Genomic DNA, 25516 nt, shown 5'->3' on the forward strand with positions numbered 1-25516 from the left:
TTTAAAAATTGGCAGACTATTTTTAGTATACTAAGATTTGAGCAGTTTAACCAGTAGTGTGGGGATTTGATTACTCTGATAAAGATATGCAAGAAATAAAGTAATAAAAGACAAAATGTAGGTTTGGAAAATTCAAATTGTAGTTTTATCCATTAATCATATACTTTACCCATTATGTGCTTGTCATTGTGATAATTACATAAAGATAAATAAAATAACACTCCTAGCCCTTAAAGTAGTAGTTCTTTACTTTTTAAAGGTCAGGAGTCCCTTGAGAATCTGAAAAATTGAGAATCTCTTCCTAAGAAAGTGCACATACACATAAAATTTTAGGGAATATTCTAATTGTCTTTTCATCCTTGAAACCTCAATTAAAAATTCATGTCTTAAAGAACTGAGAAGATGATCATGCTATATGAGCTAGTTAATTATTAATGCTGATGTGGATATTCGTTTAAATAAAGGGAAATTTTAGAAATCAGAAGTTAAATTTATAGAAGGAAAAAGTATATTTTCTGTTGTTAGGAAAGCATTTTCCAGTAATTTGATTTTTCTGGCACCCTAACTAAGGGAAGTTGGCTTTTTAAATTTTACTTTGTTGCAGAAGATTAAATTTAAGGTTGAGTTCCACTTTGTTTGCAATAGTTTGAAAAAGAATAGTTAATGCAGATTTTTTTTTTAAATTTTTTTCCTTTTAAGCTTTGTGTCTTGTACAATGTGAGTTTGCCAAATTTTCTTCATCTGCTACAGATTAGGTATGCCATTGTTGCTGCCATGTGGCGGCGCACCCCGTGCTTCTTAAACGCACTGACTGGAGGTTTATCGCATCACTTGTTCACATGCACGGAGCCTGGTAACAGCCTCATCTGTATCTTGTTAGCTTCATTTTCTTATTTTTAAAATTTCATTATTTATAAACTCAACATAGCGTTTAAAAATAAAGGCTAGTTTTAATTAATTAATGTTACTACAAAAAGTCGTTGCTAAAACTTTCATAGTGAAACAGATTTTAACTTTTGTTAAAATGTGCTATGCTTTAATTAAATTGTATTTACTCTACAAGCAGGGATGTTTTACCTGCCATTTTAACTGTATTTGCCAAATTCTAAATATAATTTTGAAAATTGAAATTGAAGCTTATGTTTATGTGGCAAAAGTAAGCTTCAGGACTGGGCTGTGTATTTTTATTGGCATGTAACAGTTAATATGAGCTCTACAAGAATTTGTTTTTAAAGAGCTAAAGCTATCAACAGCTGCAGATTTAAAAAATTATATATTAAAGCTGTTAGGTTAGCTCAGTTGTACAACTTAGTGAATCTTTTATCCTGAGTTTCTGAAGGCTGGTGGATAGGTATCTCTGAAATCATTGTGTTTTAGTCTTTTTACTGATAGTTTTGTATAGGGAATTCATCTTCTCTTTTAAAATAACTTTTTTCCTCTAATTTATTACTTATCATACATAAATTTTAAAAGAAAAAAGAAAAAAAGTCACTTGTCTATCACCTGTTAATAGTTTAAACATTTTGATTTATTTCCATTCATCCTTCCCCCCATGCATTATTTACATATATATTTTTTCTCTGTAGGCATATTTTAATTTGGATCACAGTTTACTACTTAGTATCTCCTTTTCATATGACATTTGTAATTTCCCTGGTCATTATTTTTGAAAATGAGATTTCTTCATGGTTTTATTTCATTTTATTTTCATGCCTGTGAGTATTTTATCATGATGGTTGTCTTCACTCTCCTACTCCCAATGATTCCTAGAAAAGAAACTTTAAAACATGTTTCTACTTCCCATTCTGCAGTTTAGTAAAATGATTTGGTTAACTCTTAAGACTTTTTGTGGAATAATGTTCTGTGAATTCAAGTATACAAGATAGGAGGATCACTTCAGGCCAGGAGTTCAATACCAGCCTGGGCAACATAGCAAGACCCCGTCTCTACAAAAAACAAAAAGAGAAAAAAATATATAATACTTGAGGTAGTTGAATTGCCGTGATTTATTGTCACCAATATTTTTAAATCTTATATTTATTATAATAATACACATCACATTTTTATAACTGGGTTATAATATTGATTATTCTCACTTATTTTATTCTAGATGTGACTTATTTAAATAAGTTTAGAATTATACATTAAATACAATTATATTAAAAACATTTTTGCTTTTATGTAAAACACTATTTGCCATGACATTTTTTGTCATATAATTTTGTTTTTCTTTGTGTTTGAATATGATCAAATACTTCCCAAAATTAAACTTACAAATGTATATCAACATATTATAATTCAAAAGCTGTTTTTATTTGGGAAATAAATAACAATGTGTAAAGACCGGGAATTTGTTCTTCTACCTAAGCCTCATGATTAAAAGACAATGTAACTTTGCGGGTGTTAAACATTTTCTATATTCTTACAGCCATCTCTGTTCATATATTCATTTTAACTCCACGCCCCTGTAAGCCTTTGAGTTTGTGATCCTTGGTGAAGACAGTGACCCACATTGATTTTTTTTTTTTTAAGGTTTCTCTCTCTTTTTTGCTTTTTCTCTTGAATATAGGACCTATATCTTTGTTAAGGCAAATCCTTTATAATATTCATTACTCAAAAGTTAAAAGTTCCTGAGTAGTAGTATGAAAGAACTAGATTATCTTTGGAGAGTTATAATGACATGCCTATATATGTAGCAGTAATTTAGAATAGGCATCTATTTAGCTTATGTGAAAATTTCTCACATTTATAAACGTTAAAAGAAACCACACTTTTGCTTTTTATAAGATAAAACCACCACCTTAATGCACCTTAATGCTGCTCAGATATGGAAACCTTAGGTAGGTAGTATTACAGGAAAATGTAAGCATATGATAGCAACTAACTTCTTGTTAGTGATCTTACATTGCTCAGCAAGTATAGCATTATTGCAAGATTTACAGAATTCGGGTCTTTAAAAGTTTATATTTTATTTCCATATGTAGATAAGCTTGTCAGTTTACTGTTGGAGTATCATAGATAAAGTTTTTGTTAAAATTACACAGATTATTAATTTCCAAAGATAAAAATTATGTTTCTAATTAAACTTGAATTTTTAAGTAACTGATGCCCCCATGTGGCAAAAGATGTATTTTGCTTTTGCTTAAACTTGGAGAATGACTGTCTTTTCATTTTTCTTTAAAAAAGTGGACATTAGTGTTTATAAAGAAGCTGTTGACCAAGAGACATAATTTGAATTTTGTAAAGCTCATTGCCATAAAATTCACAGCCCCTTACCCTGTATTGTCTCAGAAGTGCATGTAATCAAGCACGTACCATGAGACAAAATATTGGAAGCTATTTAATTACAAATAGCATAGGGATTTTCTGATCTTATATGTGATTTCTTAATGTCTTTGTTTTTGTGTCTCACATAGGTGATGTACAGTTCATTGATTATGAATATTCTGGATACAACTACCTGGCATATGATATTGGAAATCATTTCAATGAATTTGCAGGTATAACTAATGGAGTAACTTATTTAGCTTTGAAACGATATTTTCAGAATATTTTCTTATTTTTTTAAAGTAGATAAACCGTGAGCAGGGGCAACATTTTCCCACGTGTTGTTGACCGTTTTTCTTTGCTTTTGTTTATCACTGGAGGAAAGCAGAGATGACCAAAATTTCTTCCTTAATTGCTATCAGAAAGTAATAGGTGGCCAGGTGCGTTGGCTCAACGCCCGTAATCGCAGCACTTTGGGAGGCCGAGGAGGGCGGATCACGAGGTCAGGAGATTGAGACCATCCTGGCTAACACGGTGAAACTCCGTTTCTACTAAAAATACAAAAAAAATAGCCGAGCGTTGTGGCGGGCGCCTGTAGTCCCAGCTACTTGGGAGACTGAGGTAGGAGAATGGCGTGAACCCGGGAGGCAGCATTTGCAGTGAGCCGAGATCGCGCCACTGCACTCCAGCCTGGGTGATAGAGCGAGACTCCATCTCAAAAAAAAAGGAAAGTAATAGATAGGAGAAAAATGATTGTGGCTTCTGTTGAGACCAGACATAGCATAAGGTGCTCCATAAATCTTACCTCATTTCTTTCTCCACAGCAGCCCTGCAAGGTAATACTCACAGTTTACATATCAAGAAAGAAACTCACCAAGGTCACAGTAAAATACAGAGAACTAAGATTTGAAGCTAATTTTTAAGCATTTAAAAAGCCTTTGCTGTTTCCATTGTAAACTGGGGCTTTTGGAATATTAGTTCACTAAAAAGTTCAATAACCTTTTTTGACTTTGTCTATGAATATTGAAAAGTTGGTCATTTTTACCCCTATTAATTTATAATTACTTAAATTAAAATTACTAGTTTTTTAAATGTAAGTGGAAAGAATTTAAAATCCATTTTATCACTCTTTATTTAGAAACACGGAATGCTCTAAAAACTAAAGATTAGAACATAGCCCTGAATGGTTTATACCTAGTAGGAATTTTTTATTGTTGAATTTATATTTGTGTAAGTTTATGTATTTATATATTTTTATATACTTCAGATTACCAGACTGGGAAATACTCTGGGAAAAAATTTTAATTTGATGTTTCCAGTTATTTTGGACTACCAAGCTTATCATATACATATAAGCTGTACATATTTTGATGTATCTCATCTATGGAAGGGGAACTAGCTGTGCATATAATAAAATATTACCATGTTAGTAATATAGACGGCCACTGCCGTGGATATGAAATAGAAAACTCCAGTGATCTTCTAATGATTTTGTGGACAAAAAAAGTGAGCTAAACCTTGTGAGTTAGGTGGAATTTGGATGTGCAAACTAAAGAGAAGGAAAGGGGAAAAAACTTTAAGATGAACTACTTACTTTTATAGGATATAGAATTCATGAAGGAGACTACAAAGTTATAGGACTAGTGAGGTAGATTTAGACCAACTTCTAAAGAACCTTGGATGGCAAAATAGTATGAACTTTGTCTTCTAGGTTAGTATTTTCCAAACTATAGATCATGAAATTAAATATGTGGGGTAATGACTTTTTTTTTTTTGCAAGGAATGGAAAAGAGAAACAAACTCTCAGAGTTGGAAAATGTTGTTGGGATAAATACTGTTTTGTGAAATGTAGTATCAGCTGGTTCTATGTATAAGGTCTCAAAAAAAATGTATTCTTGGTTGCAGTGAGCCGAAATCATGCCACTGCACTCCAGCCTGGGTGACTGAACAAGATTCCGTCTCCAAAAATAAAAGTATTCTTACCATGAGTCATGGTTTAAAAAGTTTTATAGCCACACTTTGAGGTAGTGCTCCAAATGTCAGCATGCTTAAGAATTTCCTGGGTTGCTTCCTAAAATGCATAGTTTGGGTTTGTGATGCAGCTGGTTCAAGCTACACACTTTGAGGAAAAATTGAAGCTATGAGAATTGATTTGGTGATCAACAGTAATGTGCCTTAGCGTTTAAGCTGAAATACAGAATGATTGGTTTATTATTTTAATAAATGTTATTTACTTAACATGCAGTATTCCAGCCAAAATGGAACTTTTCATTTTTTATGAAAAAATGGTGGTTTTAGGGATTATTAAGGTATGCAGAAGAGTTTATGTTTTAAAATTTTTGAGTGTATTTTTTTTCTTCTAAAGGTGTGAGTGATGTAGACTATAGTCTGTATCCAGATAGAGAACTACAGAGTCAGTGGCTGCGTGCTTACCTTGAAGCCTACAAAGAATTTAAGGGCTTTGGGACTGAAGTTACTGAAAAGGAGGTAGAAATACTCTTCATTCAAGTCAATCAGTTTGCATTGGTAAGTTTAAATGTACACAATTAATGAAAGGTTCTTACTGTAATTTAAAATGCTTCTAAATTTTCGTCATCTTAGACAATTTCCTATTTTAAGTTTTGTGAATTTTTGTTCAAAATAATGAAAATACATGACCATTTACAGTATGCATTACCCCATTGCATTGGTTTTAAGGACAAAAATTTTGTTTCATTTCCTGCTATATCCCCATCCCCTAGAACAATGTCTGGCCATGTGATAGGTACTCAGTAATTATTTGTTTAATGAGTAGATTCTTATCAGGGTTAAGATTGATGCATAAAACAATTTCTTAGTCTATTCCTTTCTTTACATCAAAGTCAAATTTTACAGGAGAGGAGCTTTTCCACAACACATTTTATGGTTAGATCTTATGTGATAAAAGTAGGTTGGAAGAACGTATAGGATTATGTTTTTTATGACTTATCCAGTGTTTTGTCTTCTTGACCTTCATTTGATAAGCAGTTATTTCCAGCTTTATTGGTGTCTTAAAGCTTTATTATTAAGACCTACTTCTCTTTACATGCATTTATATTTTAAAAATTAGCTCATTATCTTTTGATAATAGTATGATACATTAGAATGATCTTTCAACTAAGGTGTTAGATAATTAAATGGAATAATAAGCCAAAGCTATTTTAACTGCTGCTTTTTAGTTTTAATATAATTTTGTATAGTTGACATGGGAAATATTTGTTGTGTTGTCTCTACAGATAGACCCTAGTGGTATACAGGTATACCATTTTTATAGTCTTAAAAGTACCATATGCCCAGAGTTACTCAGAGCACATCCCAAGTAAGAAGGTGTCCTGAAATGTTCCTTTACCTGCTGTTCTTCTATTTTCGGTACAATTACTGGTTCAATTAATGACATGCTCTACAGCTGGTCCTAGGATGTCTGCTTTTCTATTTATTGTATTTAAGCATGATCTTAGAGAATGTAGGGTTTTCTTTCTCATTAGGTGATTTAATGAGTTTCAGAATCAACCTAGTATTCCATTTATGCATTGAATTAGTTAATTTCCAGGTAAAGTACACATAGCTCATCAATTCTTAACCATCAATCCCACTCTTTGCTATTAGAAAGCTGATTTGGATTTCCTTGCAAACTTTTGATGACATTTAACATTTTTGGGGGATACTGTGACTGTATCTGTACATGGCATTGAAAAATACCTTTGCTTCTGATTTGATCAATTGTTTATAAATATTCATCAATCAGATACTAAGTACTTATTGTTATTCTAGGTCAGTAGATTGGAAGAATAAAAAAAATGCATTCCTTCAAAATGCTTATAATTTAGAAGGCCAAATAAGATGTACAGAATAACTCTTTTGGTGGTAAAAGTTGACACTCATTTCTTTTTAAATTGATTTTATTTTAATATTTACTTTTATTTTTATTTTGAGACAGTCTTTGCTCTGTCATCCAGGCCTGGAGTATAGTGATGTGATCACAGCTCATTGCAGCCTCAAGCTGCCGGGCTTAAGCAGTCCTCCCACTTGAGCCTTCCGAGTAGCAAGCGCCACGATGCCTGGCTAATTTTTTAATTTTTTTGTGGAGATGAGGTCTCTCTATATTGCCTAGGCTGGTCTTGAACTCCTGGGCCTAAGTGATTCTTCCCGGCTCAGCCTCCCAAAGTGCTGGGAATTTATAGGTATGAGCCATCATGCCAGACCTATTTTTTATTAGGTACAAGGTCTTGCTCTGTCACGCAGGCTGGAATGCAGTGGTACAGTCATAGCTCACTGCAGCCTCAAACTCCTGAGCACAAGGGGTTCTCCCAACTCAGCCTCCCAAGTAGCTAGGACTACAGGCGCATGCCACCATGCCTTGCTGATTTTTTAAAACTTTTTGGAGAGACAAGGTCTTGCTATGTTGCTCAGGCTGGTCTTGAACTCCTGGCCTCAAGCAGTCCTCCAGCCTTAGCCTCCCAGGGTATTGGGACTACAGGCATGAGCCCTATACCCAGCCATAACACCCATTTTGGTGAAAATTATTAGTAAATTGGAATTAGAAGAAAACTTACTTACTCTGATTTAAAATGAAAAAGAATATCTTCATGAAATGAACAACAGATATATTAATAAATGTCATACATTCAGTAGAAGGTCTGATTGAAAAAAGATAAAGGACAATTGATAGAGACATAAAACTTCAGTACCTTTTTAATAACATTTCTGAATAATTTAATATGTCCTCTGAAGTTACATATACTAAGTTTTTCCATAAGGGCATACAGTAAGTGTTATACTCTGAGATTCTGATACCAATTTCTAGTTCTTCCTCATTAAGAAACATTAAAAGCCCTTTATTTATTTCAATTTAAAAACATTTTTATTATTATACTTTAAGTTCTGGGGTACATGTGCAGAACCTGCAGGTTTGTTACATAGGTATACATGTGCCATGGTGGTTTGCTGCACTCATCAACCTGTCATGCACATTAGGTATTTCTTCTAATGCTGTCCCTTCCCTAGCCCCCTACCCACTGACAGGCCCCAGTGTGTGATGTTCCCCTCCCTGTGTCCATGTGCTCTCATTATTCAACTCCCACTTATGAGTGAGAAAATGTGGTGTTTGGTTTTCTGTCCTGTGTTAGTTTGCTGAGAATGATGGTTTCCAGCTCCATCCGTGTTCCTGCAAAGGACATGAACTCATTCTTTTTGATGGCTGTTTAGTATTCCATGGTGTATATGAGCCACATTTTCTTTATCCAGTCTATTATTGATGGGCATTTGGGTTGGTTCCAGGTCTTTGCTATTGTGAATAGTGCCTCAGTAAACATACGTGTGCATGTGTCTTTATAGTAGAATGATTTATAATCCTTTGGGTATATACCCAGTAATGGGATTCCTGGGTCAAATGGTATTTCTGGTTCTGGATTCTTGAGGAATTGCCACACTGTCTTCCACAATAGTTGAACTAATTTACACTCCCACCAACAGTGTAAAAGCGTTTCTGTTTCTCCATATCCTCTCCGGCATCTATTGTTTCCTGACTTTTTAATGATCACCATTCTAACTGGCGTGAAATGGTATCTATCTCATTGTGGTTTTGATTTCCATTTCTCTAATGACCAGTGATGATGAGCTTTTTTTCATATGTTTGTTGACTGTATAAATGTCTTCTTTTGAGAAGTGTCTGTTCATATCCTTTGCCTACGTTTTGATGGGGTTGTTTTTTTCTTGTAAATTTGTTTAAGTTTTTTGTAGATTCTGGATATTAGCCCTTCGTCAGATGGATAGATTGCAAAAATTTTCTCCCATTCTGTGGGTTGCTTGTTCACTCTGATGATAGTTTCTTTTGCTGTGTAGAAGCTCTTTAGTTTAATTAGATCCCATTTGTGTACTTTGGCTTTGGTTGCCATTGCTTTTGGGGTTTGTAGTCATGAAGTCTTTGTCCATGCCCATGTCCTGAATGGTATTGTCTAGGTTTTCTTCTAGGGTTTTTATGGTTTTAGGTCTTAGGTTTAAGTCTTTAATCCATCTTGAGTTAATTTTTGTATAAAGTGTAAGGAAGAGGTCCAGTTTCAATTTTCTGCATATGGCTAGCCAGTTTTCCCAACACCATTTATTAAAGAGGGAATTTTTTCCCCATTGCTTGTTTTTGTCAGGTTTGTCAAAGATCAGATGGTTGTAGATGTGTGGTGTTATTTCTGAGACCTCTGTTCTGTTCCATTGATCTATATATCTGTTTTGGTAGCAGTACCATGCTGTTTTGATTACTGTAGCCTTGTAGTATAGTTTGAAGTCAGGTAGCATGATGCCTCCAGCTTTGTTCTTTTTGCTTGGGGTTGTCTTGGCTATGCAGGGTCTTTTTTGGTTCCATATGAAATTTAAAGTAGTTTTCTGTAATTCTGTGAAGAAAGTCAATGGAAGCTTGATGGGAATAGCATTGAATCTATAAATTACTTTGGGCAGTATTGCCATTTTCACGATATTTATTCTTCCTATCCATGAGCATGGAATGTTTTTCCATTTGTGTGTGTCCTCTTATTTCCTTGATCAGTGGTTTGTAGTTCTCCTTGAAGAGGTCTTTCACATCCCTTGTACGTTGTATTCCTGGACATTTAATTCTCTTTGCAGCAATTGTGAATGTGAGTTCACTTATGATTTGGCTCTCTGTCTGTTATTGATGTATAGGAATGCTTGTGATTTTTGTACATTGATTTTTTTTTTCCTCAGACTTTGCAGAAGTTGCTTTTCAGCTTAAGGAGATTTTGAAAAGCCCTTTATTTATCAAGTCAGTTTTTGTTTTGATTCCTGTTCTTATTTTATCAGAATTCTGCTGATCATCTGTTGTGTGCTTTTCCTGCCCTTCTGGGATGTCACAACTTTCTTGCATCAGGGCCTCTGTTGCTATCTTCTTTTGACATCTCTTCTTTTCTTTTTCAAGACTTTCTGTAGCTTCTTTTTAGCTAGCCGTTTACCTTCCTCTCTTACCAACTCTTAATTTCCTCTGACTGTTTATTAATTATGTGCCTCTCACATCTCAAGCATTTGAATGGATCAATAATTGTGATTGCAATGGGAAATAAAAGGAAACCCTCAATCTTACTCCCTTATCCTTCATGCATTTCTCAGACACTGCAATCTGCCTTTTCCCTCACTGCTATAAAAAGAAAATCAGGTAAGGCTTACCAATCATGACATAATTGCCAGGTCCAATGTAAATTTTTCAGTCCTTATGTTACTTGATCTGTCAGTAGCATTTGACAGTATTTACCATTGATTTAAAAAATGTTCTCTTGTTGACTTTTGTGATAGTTTTATGTATGGTGAAAATAAGGAAATGATCAAAGTCTGGTTTCATGAATTACATACTTTATTGCCATACAAAGATAATTTTTTCCCCTTAGGTTCACAATGCTTAAAGAGAGGAAGAACAACCTGAACAAATCTCACAGGGAATATACTCAATAGATGAGGTACATTAACTATATAATGAGTGAGTTCCAAATTGTTAAAAGTCTAGTCCAATTAGGATGAAAGCAGGAGAGGATTGAGCTGTACCTTTTTACAGTTAGTTTCTCGGGCTTGACCAACATAGGAGAGATCCATGAAGACACTGAAGACACTTGAAGTTCCTGGACACAAGAAGTTGGACGTTAGTGTTGTCATGACGAGACTTCAAAGCTTCAAGGCCTATAGAGGTCTGAACTCTGCTTTTGGAGAAGTAGCTGACAGAGTGCAGCCTGTCACAGGCTAAGTGTTCAGAGTGTCAAACTGTTATGTTTATATGTATTTTGAAGTCCACTAGTTAAGGTCAGTTACTCACATGGGGTCTGAGAAAGTGTAATGTAACATTCCCAAGAGGAGAAGGAGTGCACCCCAAGTACTCACATATGGAGTTTGTATTGGCGTTCTCCAGAGGGACAGAACTAATAGGATATATGTGTTAAGTGGAAGGAAGTTTATTAGGGAGAATTGGCTCACCTGATCACAAGTTGAAGTCTCACAATAGGCCATCTGCACGCTGAGGAAGAAAGAAGCCAGTAGTGGCTCAGTACAAGTTTGAAAGTCTCAAAACCAGAAGAGCCGACAGTGCTGCCTTCAATCTGTGTCCAAAGGCCCAAGAGCCCCCTGGCAAACCACTGGCGTAAGTCCAAGTGTCCAAATGCTGAAGAACTTGGATTCTGATGTCCAAGGGCAGGAGGAGCAGGAGGAAGCATCCAACCTGGGGAAAAAGAAGAAAGCCAGAAAACCCAGCAAGCAAAGTTATCCTAGCTTCTTCTGCCTGCTTTGTTTTTGCCATGCTGGCAGCCAATTGGATGATACCAGCCCACATTGAGGGTGGGTCTTCCTCTCCCAGTCCACAGACTCAAATGTCAGTCTCCTCTGGCAACACCCTCACAGACAGACCCAGAAACAATACTTTCCTAGCCAACTAGGCATCCCTCAATCCAATCAAGTTGACACCTAATATTAACCATCATAGGGTCTGATAAGACTTCGCATTCTCCTAGGGAGTGGGAGTGGTTGCATTTTACATATGCCATCTGATAGTTCTCATATGCGTGTTTTTTGGTTTCGGTTTTTTTGTTTGTTTGTTTGTTTGATATGGAGTCTCACTCTATCGCCCAGCCTTGAGTGCAGTGGTGCAATCTTGGCTCACTGCAACCTCTGCCTCCTGGGTTCAAGCGGTTCTCTGGCCTCAGTAGCTAGGAGTACAGGCGTTTGCCGCCACACCCAGCTAATTTTTGTATTTTTGGTAAAGACAGGGTTTCACCATATTGGCTAGGCTGGCTTCGAACTCCTGACCTCAAATGATCCACCCACCTCAGCCTCCCCAAGTGTTGGGATTACAGGTGTGAGCCACCTCACCTGGACATATTCTTGAAGGGTGGGGGAATACATCATTTTAAAGCTTTGTGACAAATTCTCTTTTTGTACTGTCTTGCTCAGTCTCTTAATCTGGCTCCTCTTTCCTCCTCTTCTTCCAGCCCTCTTACATGTTAACAGTATTCCCTAGTGTTCTGATTTGGGTCTACCCCTTCCAAGTTCTGTTCTTGGTTCCTAAAATGTTCTTGATTTCAGCCCCTTCTCCTTTTATTTTTGACCTTTGATTGAGGACTGAATCTCTTACCAACATTAGCCTTTACTGGTCTCTTTGCTTTCAGTTTTTGTTGTTGTTGTTTTGTTTCTTCTATCTTTAATTTATTCTGTATATTAAAAAAGTGATCCTTTCAGGTAATTACAATTTAATTAATTAGATTGTGTCACTTTTCTATTTTATGGCTCCCTGTGACCTACAGAATGAAATCCAAATGACAGCATCTGCAAACTCTTATTTCCCACTACTTCGCACGTCCTACTTCTGCTCTAGCAGAGTCATTTTGTGCCGGCATACTCCATGATGTTTCATGTCTGTGTGCTTAGAGGCTTATTCCTTCTACCTGGAATGCCCTTTTCCCTGCATCTCTTGGCAGATTTCTCTTATTCCTTATGGATGTGTCTTAAGTGCCGTTTCCTCCTTAGATAGTTTATGAAGCTGCTTTGATAAAAAGAAAAGCAGGTCTGAATAATAAGATCAGGGTATACATGTTTTGAAATATTGTAAATGGTTAGTAAATGTTGATTGCTCAGGCCATGATACAGACTTCTAAAGGTTATAAGACTTCACTTGTCATTGATTGTTTAATGTTGAGATGGTGGCAAACAAAAGTAGGTGTATATGCATTATAAAACCAAACAGAGTATGTGTAATGGCTTTGTGGAGCTTTTCTTTTCTTTTTTTCCCCATTATATGCACACTGGGGATTTATTTTAGTTATTTATTTACCATATAAAGCTTTGAATATTTCTTTGCAACAGGGGTAAGTAGTCTAGAAATTAAAATACCCTTTAACAGAGAGACTTACATATCCATAACTTCCAAATGTGAAAGAGATAGTATAGTTACAGAATTTATTATTTTTTTGGATATACTTGTATTTTGGGGGAATGCAAATGATGAATGGGCTGTTTTCTGCCTTTGTTTCTCATCCATTTAGAATCTACTGTTATATATTAATTTATCACTTTTCCCCCTATAAAAATGGTTGCCTACACAAATGAGATTTCAGTGAGGTTTTATGGATAATGCTTCTCTAGTGTAGAATCATTTAGTTAATTTATATAAGTATATGAATAAAAACTGATTGAGAAATATAGTTACCATCTCTGCTTGACAATGGTGGGAAGAGCTAAGTTGGTATGTTTTTAAAATGCAGAATGACTCTTGATTTCTCAGTCTTTTCCACTACAGAGCAAATTTAGTAGGAAGAAGAGATTAGGATACCATCTATAGGTGATTTTATATCAGCGTAAAATATGCAAGGCAATTTAGACTAGTGGTTCTCAAATTTTTCAATCTTAGGACCCCTTCATACTTAAAATGTTTTTGAAGACCTCTACAAGCTTTTGTTTTTATGAAATAATTAACAGTATTTACCATATTAGAAGTCAAAATTCAAACATTTAAGTATATATATATATTTAAAATAAACTCATTACATTAATGCAAATACCATAAATAGAATAACTATTTTTCAAAAGAAAAAACAATTTAGTGAGAAGAATGGCATTATTTTACACTTCTGCAAATTTCTTTAATGTCTGGTTTAATAGAATACAGTGGGATTCCCGTATCTGCTTCTGCATTACATCTTTTGTGATGGATTGTTTCATTTCAAGTATATGAAAAAAAGTTTCACACATGCATGTTGGAAAAGAGGAGTATTTTGCCTTTTCAGATAATTGTGGATATTCTTTTTTGATACTAGACCAAAACTCAACAAGTGATAGTTTCTTAAAGGTTAGTTGCCATGAATAATCTGAATGTATCAATTAACTTTTTACTCTATTACATTAAAATCTACCGGTTTATCTTGCAGATTGAATGATTATTTTACCTGTATGTGATTTTGTAATTTTAACTTATTAGTTATTTGGAAAATAATTGATTCATTGAGTTGTATAGATCTTCCAAATGTTGACACATCTCATTATAAGATAGCTAAAGATCACATGTGTTGATATCACCACCAGTGTCATCAGAAAAACTTATAGTACTATATTGAGAAGCTGTTAAGCTCACAGAATCACATAAAACTTTTCTCATGTTCTAATTTTAGGGTGAAAACTTGAATTTTATCATTGGCAACAAATACTGTCAGTTATTTTCACTGAAATGACAAGTTATCTTTTTTATAGTTGAGAAAATGTCTGCCAAATACCCAAGTCTGATAACTCTAGTTTGATAACTCGTTTGTATATTAGTCATTTTTTTCAAGTAAAAATTGTGTCCCATTAAAAATGTGCAAATTCAACTCGAAAGTCAGTTACCTAAGTGTTTTTCCTGAGACAACCATTGTACTTTGGATATGCAGTAGACATGCTTTATATGTACTGCCTATTTCCTCCCACAGAATACTAGAGCATGTACTCCAGGGTAGAGATTTAATAAAATTAATAGTTTTAATGGCTTCGCAAAGGATATTCTTTAGTGACATTGGCTTTTTAATGTTATTTTGTGATGGTGAAGAATAAGACTATTCCACTAGTGTGATTTGCTACCACTGCCTTGACGTAAGGTAACAGTAGTTTCACCCTCACTGCTTTTGAACCATTGGTGCAAATGTTAACATAGTCAAAAAGGCAAGTAACATATCAGTGTAATTATGAAAGTAATTTTGGGCCTCCGAAACCTCCCCTGGGTTCATCGACCACTTTAAGAACCTCTGATGTAGACTTTGAAAAGAAGGAAGTCCTCTAATTTCATAATTTCATTTCTCAATACCTGCTATACTTTTTTAGATAGAAGCCCATTTTTGAAAATCTTTGTCGTTTTTAATCATTCTGGTTTCATATAGTAAGAATAGCTAGCATCCTATTGAATATTTGTTATATGCCAGGTATAGGTACTATTATGACCTACATTTTACAGATGAGGAAATAAAGGCACCACGTTAAGTGCTTAAAGCCACACGCCAGAGCCCAGCTTGTTTTTTTAACTTTTATGCTTCATGTGCAAGTGACTTTAGTTGTTTAGTCTTTGCTACATTGTTTATTCTTTTCTATCCCTATATCAGGTAAGAAATTATATTCCTGTTCTTTTTTTTTTTTTTTTAAAGAGACAGGGTCTCACTGTGTTGCCCAAGCTGGAGTGCAGTGGCATGCTCCTCACTGCAACCTTGAACTCCTGAGCTCTAGTGATCACCAGCTTCCTGAATAGCTGAATAGTTACTGGTATTTTTTTGAGGAAGCCAGAAACAAAGTGCAGTGTGCTTTTTAAATAGAGATCTTTAGGTTGAAAAATTTTTTTACATATATTATTTCCTTTAGTTTTTAAAACAGTCCTGTGTAGAACACAGAATGGCTAATATTCCCATCTCGTAAATGATAGATCTGACACTAAAGTTTGTGACTTATTAAAGGTTGCAAAGGTACTCAGAGATAGAGCCTGGACTGGAACCTCTACATCTTGTAATTCAAATTAAGAATTCTTTTTGGTATACTGTGCTGCTTGGTATTTTTAAATACCAAGGTCATGGTTCTTGAATACTTTTTTGTTAGAGCCCCTTTGTTACTGTTGCTGTAATGAATTTAGCTGAAACAAAAACCTTGTCTTTAATACTTTTTCTACTTAGAATATTTCTAGTTAGAATACAGTATTTCTTGGGAAGTGAAATCTTGTTCAGATTTTAAAATATTACCATGTTTAACTGAAAATAGATTGTAAAGCACACATAATTATTTTACAGTTACTGATTACATGCTAATTTCCCTGTAAGTCCAAAACCCATATTTTTCCTGACATAAGTTGTGTTACTTTATGTTGTGGTCTGTTATGCAGAATTAAGCCAATAAGATCATTTTCAGATGTTCGTCACCCCTAGAACATTTTTCACATTTAAATATATTTATTGCTTGTGAGATTTGGATTTTCTTTTGTGTTTATATTTTTATGTCAAGAAACAAAGGCCTTTGATATAATAATGTGTAAGCCTGTTAGCAATTATAACCATTAAAAACACTAACATCTATCAGTGCTGATGGTAAACTTTGCTTTATAAAAAAGCACATCACAGGAACTGGCCTCTATTTTTCAAGTGATTATAATTTACCATAATCTCCTTTGGTGTTGACGAAAGTGATCTGTAGCCATCTAGTAGGTGTAGACGTCAGTTGGTTCTAGGTTTTAGACGCTTTATATAAAAAGAACAGCAAGAAAGTGTGGTGCATGGAGTTGATTTAGAGGATAGAATTAGCAATTCATATGTGTTTTACAGAGAAATTCATTATCATAATTTTTTATTTTTCTTTCCTTCTTTTAAGGCTTCTCATTTCTTTTGGGGATTGTGGGCTTTGATTCAAGCCAAATACTCCACTATTGAGTTTGATTTCCTTGGGTAAGTTAAATTTTATTATATGATTACATTGTCTCTGCTTTTGTTTGGATTAACATTTAGAATTCACAGGGAATATTGTAGTTATTTGCAATCAATTATAAAAGTTGTATACATTTAGTAATTGGTCTGTGAAGAAATTGCTATAAGCTGTTAAGTGCTCACAGGATTAGAAAAGTGTCCAGTAGGTGGTGCAATAAACTAAAAATATGTCCTTTGAAAATCTTAAACTTTAAGAAAACCAGCTTAGAGGACTGAGTGAAAATAAGGGAAGGACCAAGTTTTTCAGCTCTGACTAATTTTTTTGTTGTTCTCTTTTCTCACTAGGTATGCAATTGTTCGTTTTAACCAGTACTTTAAAATGAAGCCTGAGGTTACTGCATTAAAAGTGCCTGAGTAAAGAAGAGATTTAATTATTCTCCAGTAGCTGAGCAATGCTTGTGAATCTTTTCTTAAGAAATCCCAAAAAGCCAATATTAGTTAAAATTCTGTTATTTAATTTGGTTATCTTGCTTTATAAATTATGCCTCTAAACAATCAAATCTATTTTTGAAATAGACTGAATGATGTCAAGAAATATACCTACTGCTATCCGTATGTGGTGGATTAGAAATGTGTTAAATCTGCAAAAGGTATAAAGATGTCAGTTTAAGCATTTCTTTGATAATTTAACCTATGTTGTATGTGAATTATTTATTATAAACTTAACACGATTCTGTGACTGTTTTTCTCTGTTTCATGTTCGTTGAGTGTAAGCAATGAAAATGTCCCAAGTAAATTTTTTTAAGTTTTACTTTAATAAGATTAATTTCAGTAAACATTCTAGTTGTTCAATGTAACCTTTTTATCTTGATGCATTGTAAGTAAAATGAATCATTTACTCTTGAAATGCCAGTCATTGACTGATGTAGATAATTTAGGATTTTCATATAAAAATATCTGTTTAGGAAGGTGAAATACATTCACTGTCTCTGTTGGTGGTACATCTTGTTGAATTCAATATTAGAAAGTATTTCTTTTTGGGGTAATATAACTTAGAATTAAATCCCTGTTTCTCTATGTAGTCTGGCAGTATAAATATAAATATTTACCATATAATCTTGGAATAAGTATGAGTTAATGTTACCAAAATCTGTATTAAATAGTGTTTTCAAATGCTAAATACGGTCAAGTTACTATTTTCAGTTTTAAAAATTTTATAGTATCAAATTGTTTCTAACCAAAAATTTCCTTTTACTTCTAGAGATGCTTTATGTTTTTGATTATTAAATAGTCACTAGTATTGCTAATTTTTGAAACAAATATACAAAATTTATCATATGTAGAAATAAGAAAATATTGTTTAGGTTAATTATTTTTTACCTATCCAGAGTCATTCCTTACATTTCAGTTTCATGTTTCATTCCTTACATTTTAGTTTCATGTTTTAGTTTGATTCTATGTTTTTAGACTGATAGCAAATGATTACTTGATACATGTAAGTTCAGCGTTATATGTTGAGGCACTTATATAATTAAATAAGGAACACTTAGGGCATTGATCTTGTACACTTAAAATCTGACAAATGACAAAATGTGAATTAAGCATAAATAGTCATGGCAGGAGGGCTTTTGTTTATTTCTCTTGTTTTTGTTTAACTGTATTTTTAATTTTGTTTGGTGGTAAGAGGGAGGTAATTATTGTATGGAAAGAAGTTAGATCTTTCAGATAGATAAATAGGCTTCAGGTTTTGAAGTCTGCTGTGTGTAGTTGAGCAGTCATGGTTAACTTTACTTAGAAAATTAGTCTGACAAGCTTTGCACTTCGGTCACATAAGTGCCCATGTACAAAGTTGGCTTACTGGATCTGCATATTCAAAATATGCAACTACAAATTTATCCTCTGAGAAATCTTCTGAGGAGTCTAATGTATTCCAAATGACTTAATATTCTCAGACAAATGCTTTAAAATACTTGGATTATCTCAAGATTTTTGAAGCTAATAAAGTAAATAGAAACACAGGCCATTTTAAATGGTAAATTCTAGTTACATAAATAGAATCTTAAAATATGTTTGTATCTATAACAGTGTTAGACCAGATTTGGTTTCTACCTCCCCAATGTTATAAATGTTCACTTTTGTTTTTATAAACCATATTACTGTAAGATCAATAGAACTTTGCCTAGTTGATTAAGTGAATGGAACCAATTAAACAACTAGTAGCTTTTTATAATGTTAGTTTGAACTTGAAAAATTGTTTTTGGTGGAATTTTTGTCAATGGTTAGAACATTTTCATAAAACAGATAAAGAATGTGTGATACTCTTGATTTTTTTTTTTTTTTTTGCTTTCTGCCTTCTAAAGTGCAACAGTATATATCTTGTAGAACTGTGGGAGGAGAGAAGATAATTTTTCTACCTTACTCCATATTCTTACTTCAAACTATTTTGAATAGAGGTTCACTGAGCCATTGCTGATAGACTGTGCATAGCTACTAGCTGTCACACTATTGTAGGTTTTTTGGAGAGATTCGTAGGGAAGTGAATGTAACCAGGAATAAAGGCTCTCACTTTAGCTCTGGGAATAATGCAGTGGATCTTGGGAACAAAATAAGATACTTAATCTATTTTCCCCATTCTGGCTAGATTTTGGTTGTTGTGATGCTCCTACTTCCTATATAGGTTTTTGGGATCGTGGTGCAGGCTAGTAATAGGGTTCAGAATTGCTTCCCTTTTATATCGACCATGTAAGGGATTCTAAAGGAGGGTAAATCTCAAAGTGCTCTGAAATCATCCCTCTAAAATTTGTCCTGTGGTGTGCTGAGATGTCTGTTGCCTTTTAATGTTAAGCTAAGGAACTTGAATGCCTTACCTAATAACTCAACTAGTAGTAAGCTCATTTTGTAAATATGAAAATGGCTGTAAGAAGTGGCATTCATGTATATTCAATGTTAGTCAATAGACCATAGTGGCCTGGATGCTTTAACAAGCAAAATTCCGCAATTTTTTTTTCCTTTTTTCCCCTTCATACTTGTATGATCTCACCTGACCAGTGATTTCTTTTCCTCCTAACCCCATGCTACCACCATTTTCTGGAAATCAAAGAGATGTGGTAGTAAATCATACAGTACACATGATCATCTGAGATCAATATGAGCACAAAACTCATCAAGTAGGTCTGCCTGGAATGTATATAAAATAATGTAAATAAAAATTTGTAAATTAGTGTGAATTGTATCTTGCATATGAGATTGTGTATTGTTTTGCATTCTCTTCCCTTTTGTAGAAATTTTTCTGTAAGGAAATGATTCAGCTTGTTGGTTTTAGAGTAAAAATAGCCAACAGTGGTGGCTACACAGTGAGATCACAGAAACTGGAAATAGGGTTTGTCGGCTTTGGTTAATGTCAGTACTTATTTAGCCTCTCAGTGCTTAATAAGACTTTTATTTTTTAGTTAGCCGTTAGGTTTTGTGAGGTTAGATTCCTGGAAGCAGTGAATTTATACACTGTTATATTAATAGAGCTCCGTTCTTTGAGTCATGATTCCAAGCTAAGGGAAATTAAAAATGTAATTTAATAATTTCCTATTTTTAGGGTTGTTAATTTTTTTCTACAAAAAAATCTTGAAATTTTAGATATCCCAATGTGAATCTAAGTTCCATATATACAGAAATTAGACAAATAATAAGTCTTTAGTTCAACTTAAGCATATCTCAAATGACTTCTCTAAATTTAAAGTTGATCATGAGAGGATCATAAAAGACAGAAAAGACGTACGTAATCTTGTAATGACAATTATTTCCATTTCTGCTGAACTAAAAATATTTAACTTCATAAATATATGTTACTACAGCTTCCAGATTTAAAGAAAAAAAGTTTCCCCCAAACACTCTCAATTAAAAGTTAGAACCCTCCACTTTTAAAATTATACAAATATTTCTTTTTTACATTACACAGAAGCCTTCTGTACCATTTTACGAATTTCTGTCTTCATAATGTAAGTGAAAATACTGTCATTTCGATTTTCTGCTTTAAATTGCTTTTAATAAGCATTCCAAAGTGATACAGACTTAAGCTTTTAATCAATCAGTCATTCAGTTGATAGACAAAGTTAGCGATGCTTTATGCTAGGAAACTTGTTGACAGTAACTTGTGCGACTTTATGCGGAAGACAAATGCTGGTAATTATGCACAGAGGAAAAATAATTTTAAGTATGTGGTAAAGCAGCTTCATCTTTCAAAATTGATTTGCTCTGGTTTTTCTTTAGTCCATTAGATTCCAGAATGTCCTTTTACTGGGAATTTAATTATGTATTAAGATAACCTGTTTTCAGTTCTTTTTGAAAAGAAGACAACATTATTAGTTATATTGAACCACCTTATTTTAAAATTTTTAACTTTTATATACCACTTCTGTGATTCCAGTGTCATGTCTTGGGTTTGATGTCGTTGGACAGAAAAGTGTATCAATTATTTTAAATGAATTTTTCCCCATGTTTGAGGCTTAGTCTGTAAATGTGTTGCTGTAACAGAAAATACTTGGGTATGCATTACTTGAATACTTGAAAACTGAAATTAATAAGATGTATTACATAATGAATTAGATTTTTCTGAACAGTTTTTACACGGAAAATCTTCATTTCTGGATTGCAATTTGAAATGGAATGAAGACCTGAATTATTTGGGTAGAAAAAATTATGATAGTGCTTATAAGGCCTGTAAACTCTTTTTAAACTCTTTTGTGTTTGGCACATCAAACTTCAAGTTTTTTGTAAGTTTCTCTCCTGAAATTTTCTTTCTCTTCTATACTTTATGCACTTACTATACTACTGATGTAATAAAAGAGCAGGGTTAAAAATATTGTATCTGTATTCATTGTGAGTCCTATAGCTTTTCTAGTTAACAAAAAATCGCTTTCTAAAATACTCTTAATCCCATTGTTTTGGTTAACATCTTACCCATTTGTGGTATTTCAAATGCCGTTAATCATTTTAGTACAACACCTATGTTTATAAAAATTTGAAAACATTACATATTGTATTTGAAACTAATTAGTGAAGAGTAAGAAAAAAACTAGCCAACAGAATTGTAGGTGATGCATTAGTTACATTTCAAAACTCATAATAAAGGAACTTTCAGAGATTGGTTGAAACCCAGTGGTATCCCTGTAAATTAGCTCCTGTGACTGGAAAAGACCCCAAAAAGGCAGTGGAGGAGATTAGTGTTTACTTGCTGTGGTCATGGTGTGCTGCTACTTAATTATAGGTAGTGACACACTGAAATTCTTATTGTCCAATAATCTGAAGTAGTTTCCTGTATTTATCTGTACTAAATTGACTATAAATTGAGTCTGCAAAGAGGAAACTTTTTGACTCTACTGTAATTAGGAGCCTTTGTACAGCTTGGTCAAATCTCCATGATATGAAGTATTTGAGTTTTAAAATATACTGTTATTAAAAGGAAAAAGACATGGCCGTTATTCCATGTGCTTAAATGATAATTTCCTTATTCAGTTTCAGAAGAAAAAGAATGAAATTGGGTAACTGTCATTGCGTTCGCTGGATGTTGAATTGGGAAATTGCGGCATAAAGCTTAAATTCGTGTTTATCAAATGTGAACCATAGTATAATGCTGCTTTGTATATAATGTAAGTGCTACAAATAGTCTCAGCACTGAAAATGTATTGATACCTCTTAAATGAATGCAACTTTTGATGTAGGTGTTTTGATATGCCTCAGAAAATATCTGAGTGTCTGAGAATTTGTTAATCTGTTTGATAATGAAGATACTTCCTGTTTTTTTGTTTCATATTTTCATGTTCACAATTTAAGTTTTACATTTTTACTACTGTTAATTTAAATAAAATTTGTTCTGTGGATAAAAGGAGGTTGGCAGTGAAGAAAAATAAAAACAGCCTCATTCTTGTAACTGGTTAAGTAAAAATACATTTTCACTATGTGTTCATAAACTTTTAATGAAGCTGTTTGTCTTTCAGTTCAAATATAAGTGATGTTTAGGCTTTATTTCTGTTAATAAGGCTTTTTACCATTGATTAAATGAAGGAATGTATCTTTTTGAAGAGATTTATATTCTGTAAATAAAAATTGGTTGTAACAATAAAGTTGAGTTCTAACTACAGTGTATTCATAAATTTTATTGTTACTTCAACTTATTTTTGAGGTTTTCCTTGTGAATATCTGCAAACACAAGACTTTCCAAAGTTGGTGTATAAATGTATATGTGGAGTGATTCTTTAAATTCTAGTTGTTTGTTTTCTGTTTTTTTAGTTTTATATACATTAAAAAGTTTTGAAAAAATGTTTACTTTTGGAAAAATTTGGTTGAGATGAGACTATGGAATATTACATAACATAAACATTTCTGTTTACCTAGTTTAAAAATTCATTATTCTTCTAACTATTATGCTTTGTGTCTTCACTGTTCTTTGGAACCAGAGTTGGGAAACATAGAGGAATAAAGACACTGTCTGAGACTTAGCATCTTATGGTCTAGGCAGGGATTATCCATTTAAACAACAAACTCTTAAAATTATCAGATAGTGTGATAGATGATCTCTGCCTTCAGGTAATGTTTATTTGCCATGAAGATCAGTTGTCCATAACAAAAATAGTCATTAATTTGTGTTTCTGTGTGTGGTTTTTCGTAGAATGTTTTCCAGTTTGGGTTTGTCTGAGACTTTCTGATGATTAGCTTGCAGTTACGTATCCCCAACTGGGGATAACATCAAGTTCCTCATCTCACATATGATACCTTCACAAGTGATGTGTCCTTGTTAACGTATCACGTGTGAGATGAGGAACTTGATGTTAATTTTGATCACCTGGTTAAAGTATTGTTCTGTGTCTTCACTGTATATTTCCCCCTTGCAACAAACAGGCAATCTGTGGGAAAGTGCTTTAGATTGAGTATTTTGTTCCCTTACAAACATCCCCTGTTTTCCTCCCCTGATTTAGCAATACTTGATGATTCTTACCCAATCGAGTCTTTATTATGATGATTGTAAAATGGTGTTTTAAAAAAATTGCTATGTTCTCCTTTTCTCAGCATTTTACTGAAAGGAATTGTCCTCTTATTGGCATCTACCTACCTACCTACCTACCAATCATCTATCATCTGTTTGTATTTTAAGTATAGACTTGTAGATTTCTGTTTTATTCAGTGGATTATAGTCTGCTATTAATACTATATTTATTCATGTCATTGTTAAAATTGTCTGAGATTGGTCTTGAGGGAGCCCCTCAAATCTGGTTCCTTTTGCTATGCTCCCAACATGTTTTGAGCGCTTACTTTCTGGCAAAAGAAGACATTCTGGACTCATCTTGTACCTTTTCTGCCTCAGCCCTGGAATCAGCCATTTCTCCAAAGAACCTAGAGGTTCCATTTAGGAGAAATGGTGTTTAGAAACGAAGATCTGAGAACTTGGTGTGCTTATTGGCTCCTGAGATATTACTGATCCATCCTAGGTTCTTTTGGCTGGCAGAGCAAGAAAGCGCGCACACACACATTTATATACAAATCTCTTTTTTTAGAGATTGTGAGTTCATACTGTTGCCTCCAATTTCTACACTTGATCTTAGCCAAAAGGCCAAGTTATACCTCCAGCTTCTAACAGAATTTTTCCTTGCCTCTCTCATTCATATTTGTTTCTCCCTTTACCCACTATGATTACATTTGTGTGTGTTTTTAAGAATTCCACATAATTGATGTGCTTGTTTAGAATGTGTCACATTGTGTCCGAAATTGGTGGGTTCTTGGTCTCACTGACTTCAAGAATGAAGCCACGGACCCTCGCGGTGAGTGTTACAGTTCTTAAAGATGGTGTGCCCGGAGTTTGTTCCTTCTGATGTTCGGACGTGTTTGGAGTTTCTTCCTTCTGGTGAGTTTGTGGTCTCACCGGCTTCAGAAGTGAAGCAGCAGACCTTCCTGATGAGTGTTACAGCTCATAAATGCAGTGCAGACCCAAAGAGTGAGCAGCAGCAAGATTTATTGCAAAGAGTGAAAGAACAAACCTTCCACAGTGTGGAAGGAGACCCAAGCGGGTTGTGGTTGCTGGCTCAGGCAGCCTGCTTTTATTCCCTTATCTGACTCAACCCACATCCTGCTGACTGGTCCATTTTACAGAGAGGTGATTGGTCCCTTTTGACAGGGTGCTGACTGGTGTGTTTACAAACCTTGAGCTAGACACAGAGTGCTGATTGATCAATCCTTTAGCTAGACACAAAAGTTCTCCAAGTCCCCACTAGATTAGCTAGACACAGCACTGATTGGTGCGTTTACAAACTTTGAGCTAGACACAGAGTGCTGATTGGTGCATTTACAAACCTTGAGCTAGGCATAAAAGTTCTCCAAGTCCCCACACAACTCAGGAGCCCAGCTGGCTTTGCCTAGTGGGTCCTGCGCTGGGGCTGCCTATGGAGCTGCCCGCCAGTCCTATGGCACGTGCCCACACTCCTCAGCCCTTGGGCAGTGGATGGGACCAGACACCCTGGAGCAGGGGGCGGCACCTGTAGGGGAGGCTTGGGCTGTGTGGGAGCCCACGGGGTTGCGGGGGGGAGAGGGGGAGGCTTGGGCATGGTGGAGTGCAGGTCACGAGCCCTGCCCCGCGGAGAGGTGGCTGGAGGCCTGGCGAGAATTTGAGCGTGGCATGGGCAGGCCGGCAGTGCTAGGGGACCCAGCACACCCTCCGCAGCTGCTGGCCTGGGTGCTAAGCTCCTCACTGCCTGGGGCCGTGGGCGCCGGCCGTCTGCTCCGAGTGTGGGGCCGCGGAGCCCACGCCCACCCGGAACTCGCGCTGGCCAGTGAGGGCCACGCGGGCCACA

At 34.7% G+C, this 25516-nt stretch overlaps 1 protein-coding gene across 1 annotated transcript in view; it reads left to right on the forward strand.

The window, feature by feature from the left end:
- The window catches only part of ETNK1 (ethanolamine kinase 1), a 66629-nt gene extending 43814 nt beyond the window's left edge, over positions 1–22815 (forward strand). Inside the window, exons 5-8 of the mRNA XM_054445462.2 lie at positions 3417–3500; positions 5633–5793; positions 16630–16703; positions 17028–22815. Of these exons, the coding sequence (XP_054301437.1) occupies positions 3417–3500; positions 5633–5793; positions 16630–16703; positions 17028–17100 (392 nt within the window). The 3' untranslated portion in view covers positions 17101–22815. The remainder of the gene's footprint in view (positions 1–3416; positions 3501–5632; positions 5794–16629; positions 16704–17027) is intronic.
- Positions 22816–25516: the final 2701 nt, after the last annotated feature.

The sequence above is a fragment of the Pongo pygmaeus genome, chromosome 10, assembly GCF_028885625.2.
Source record: "Pongo pygmaeus isolate AG05252 chromosome 10, NHGRI_mPonPyg2-v2.0_pri, whole genome shotgun sequence".
Lineage (NCBI taxonomy): Eukaryota > Metazoa > Chordata > Mammalia > Primates > Hominidae > Pongo > Pongo pygmaeus.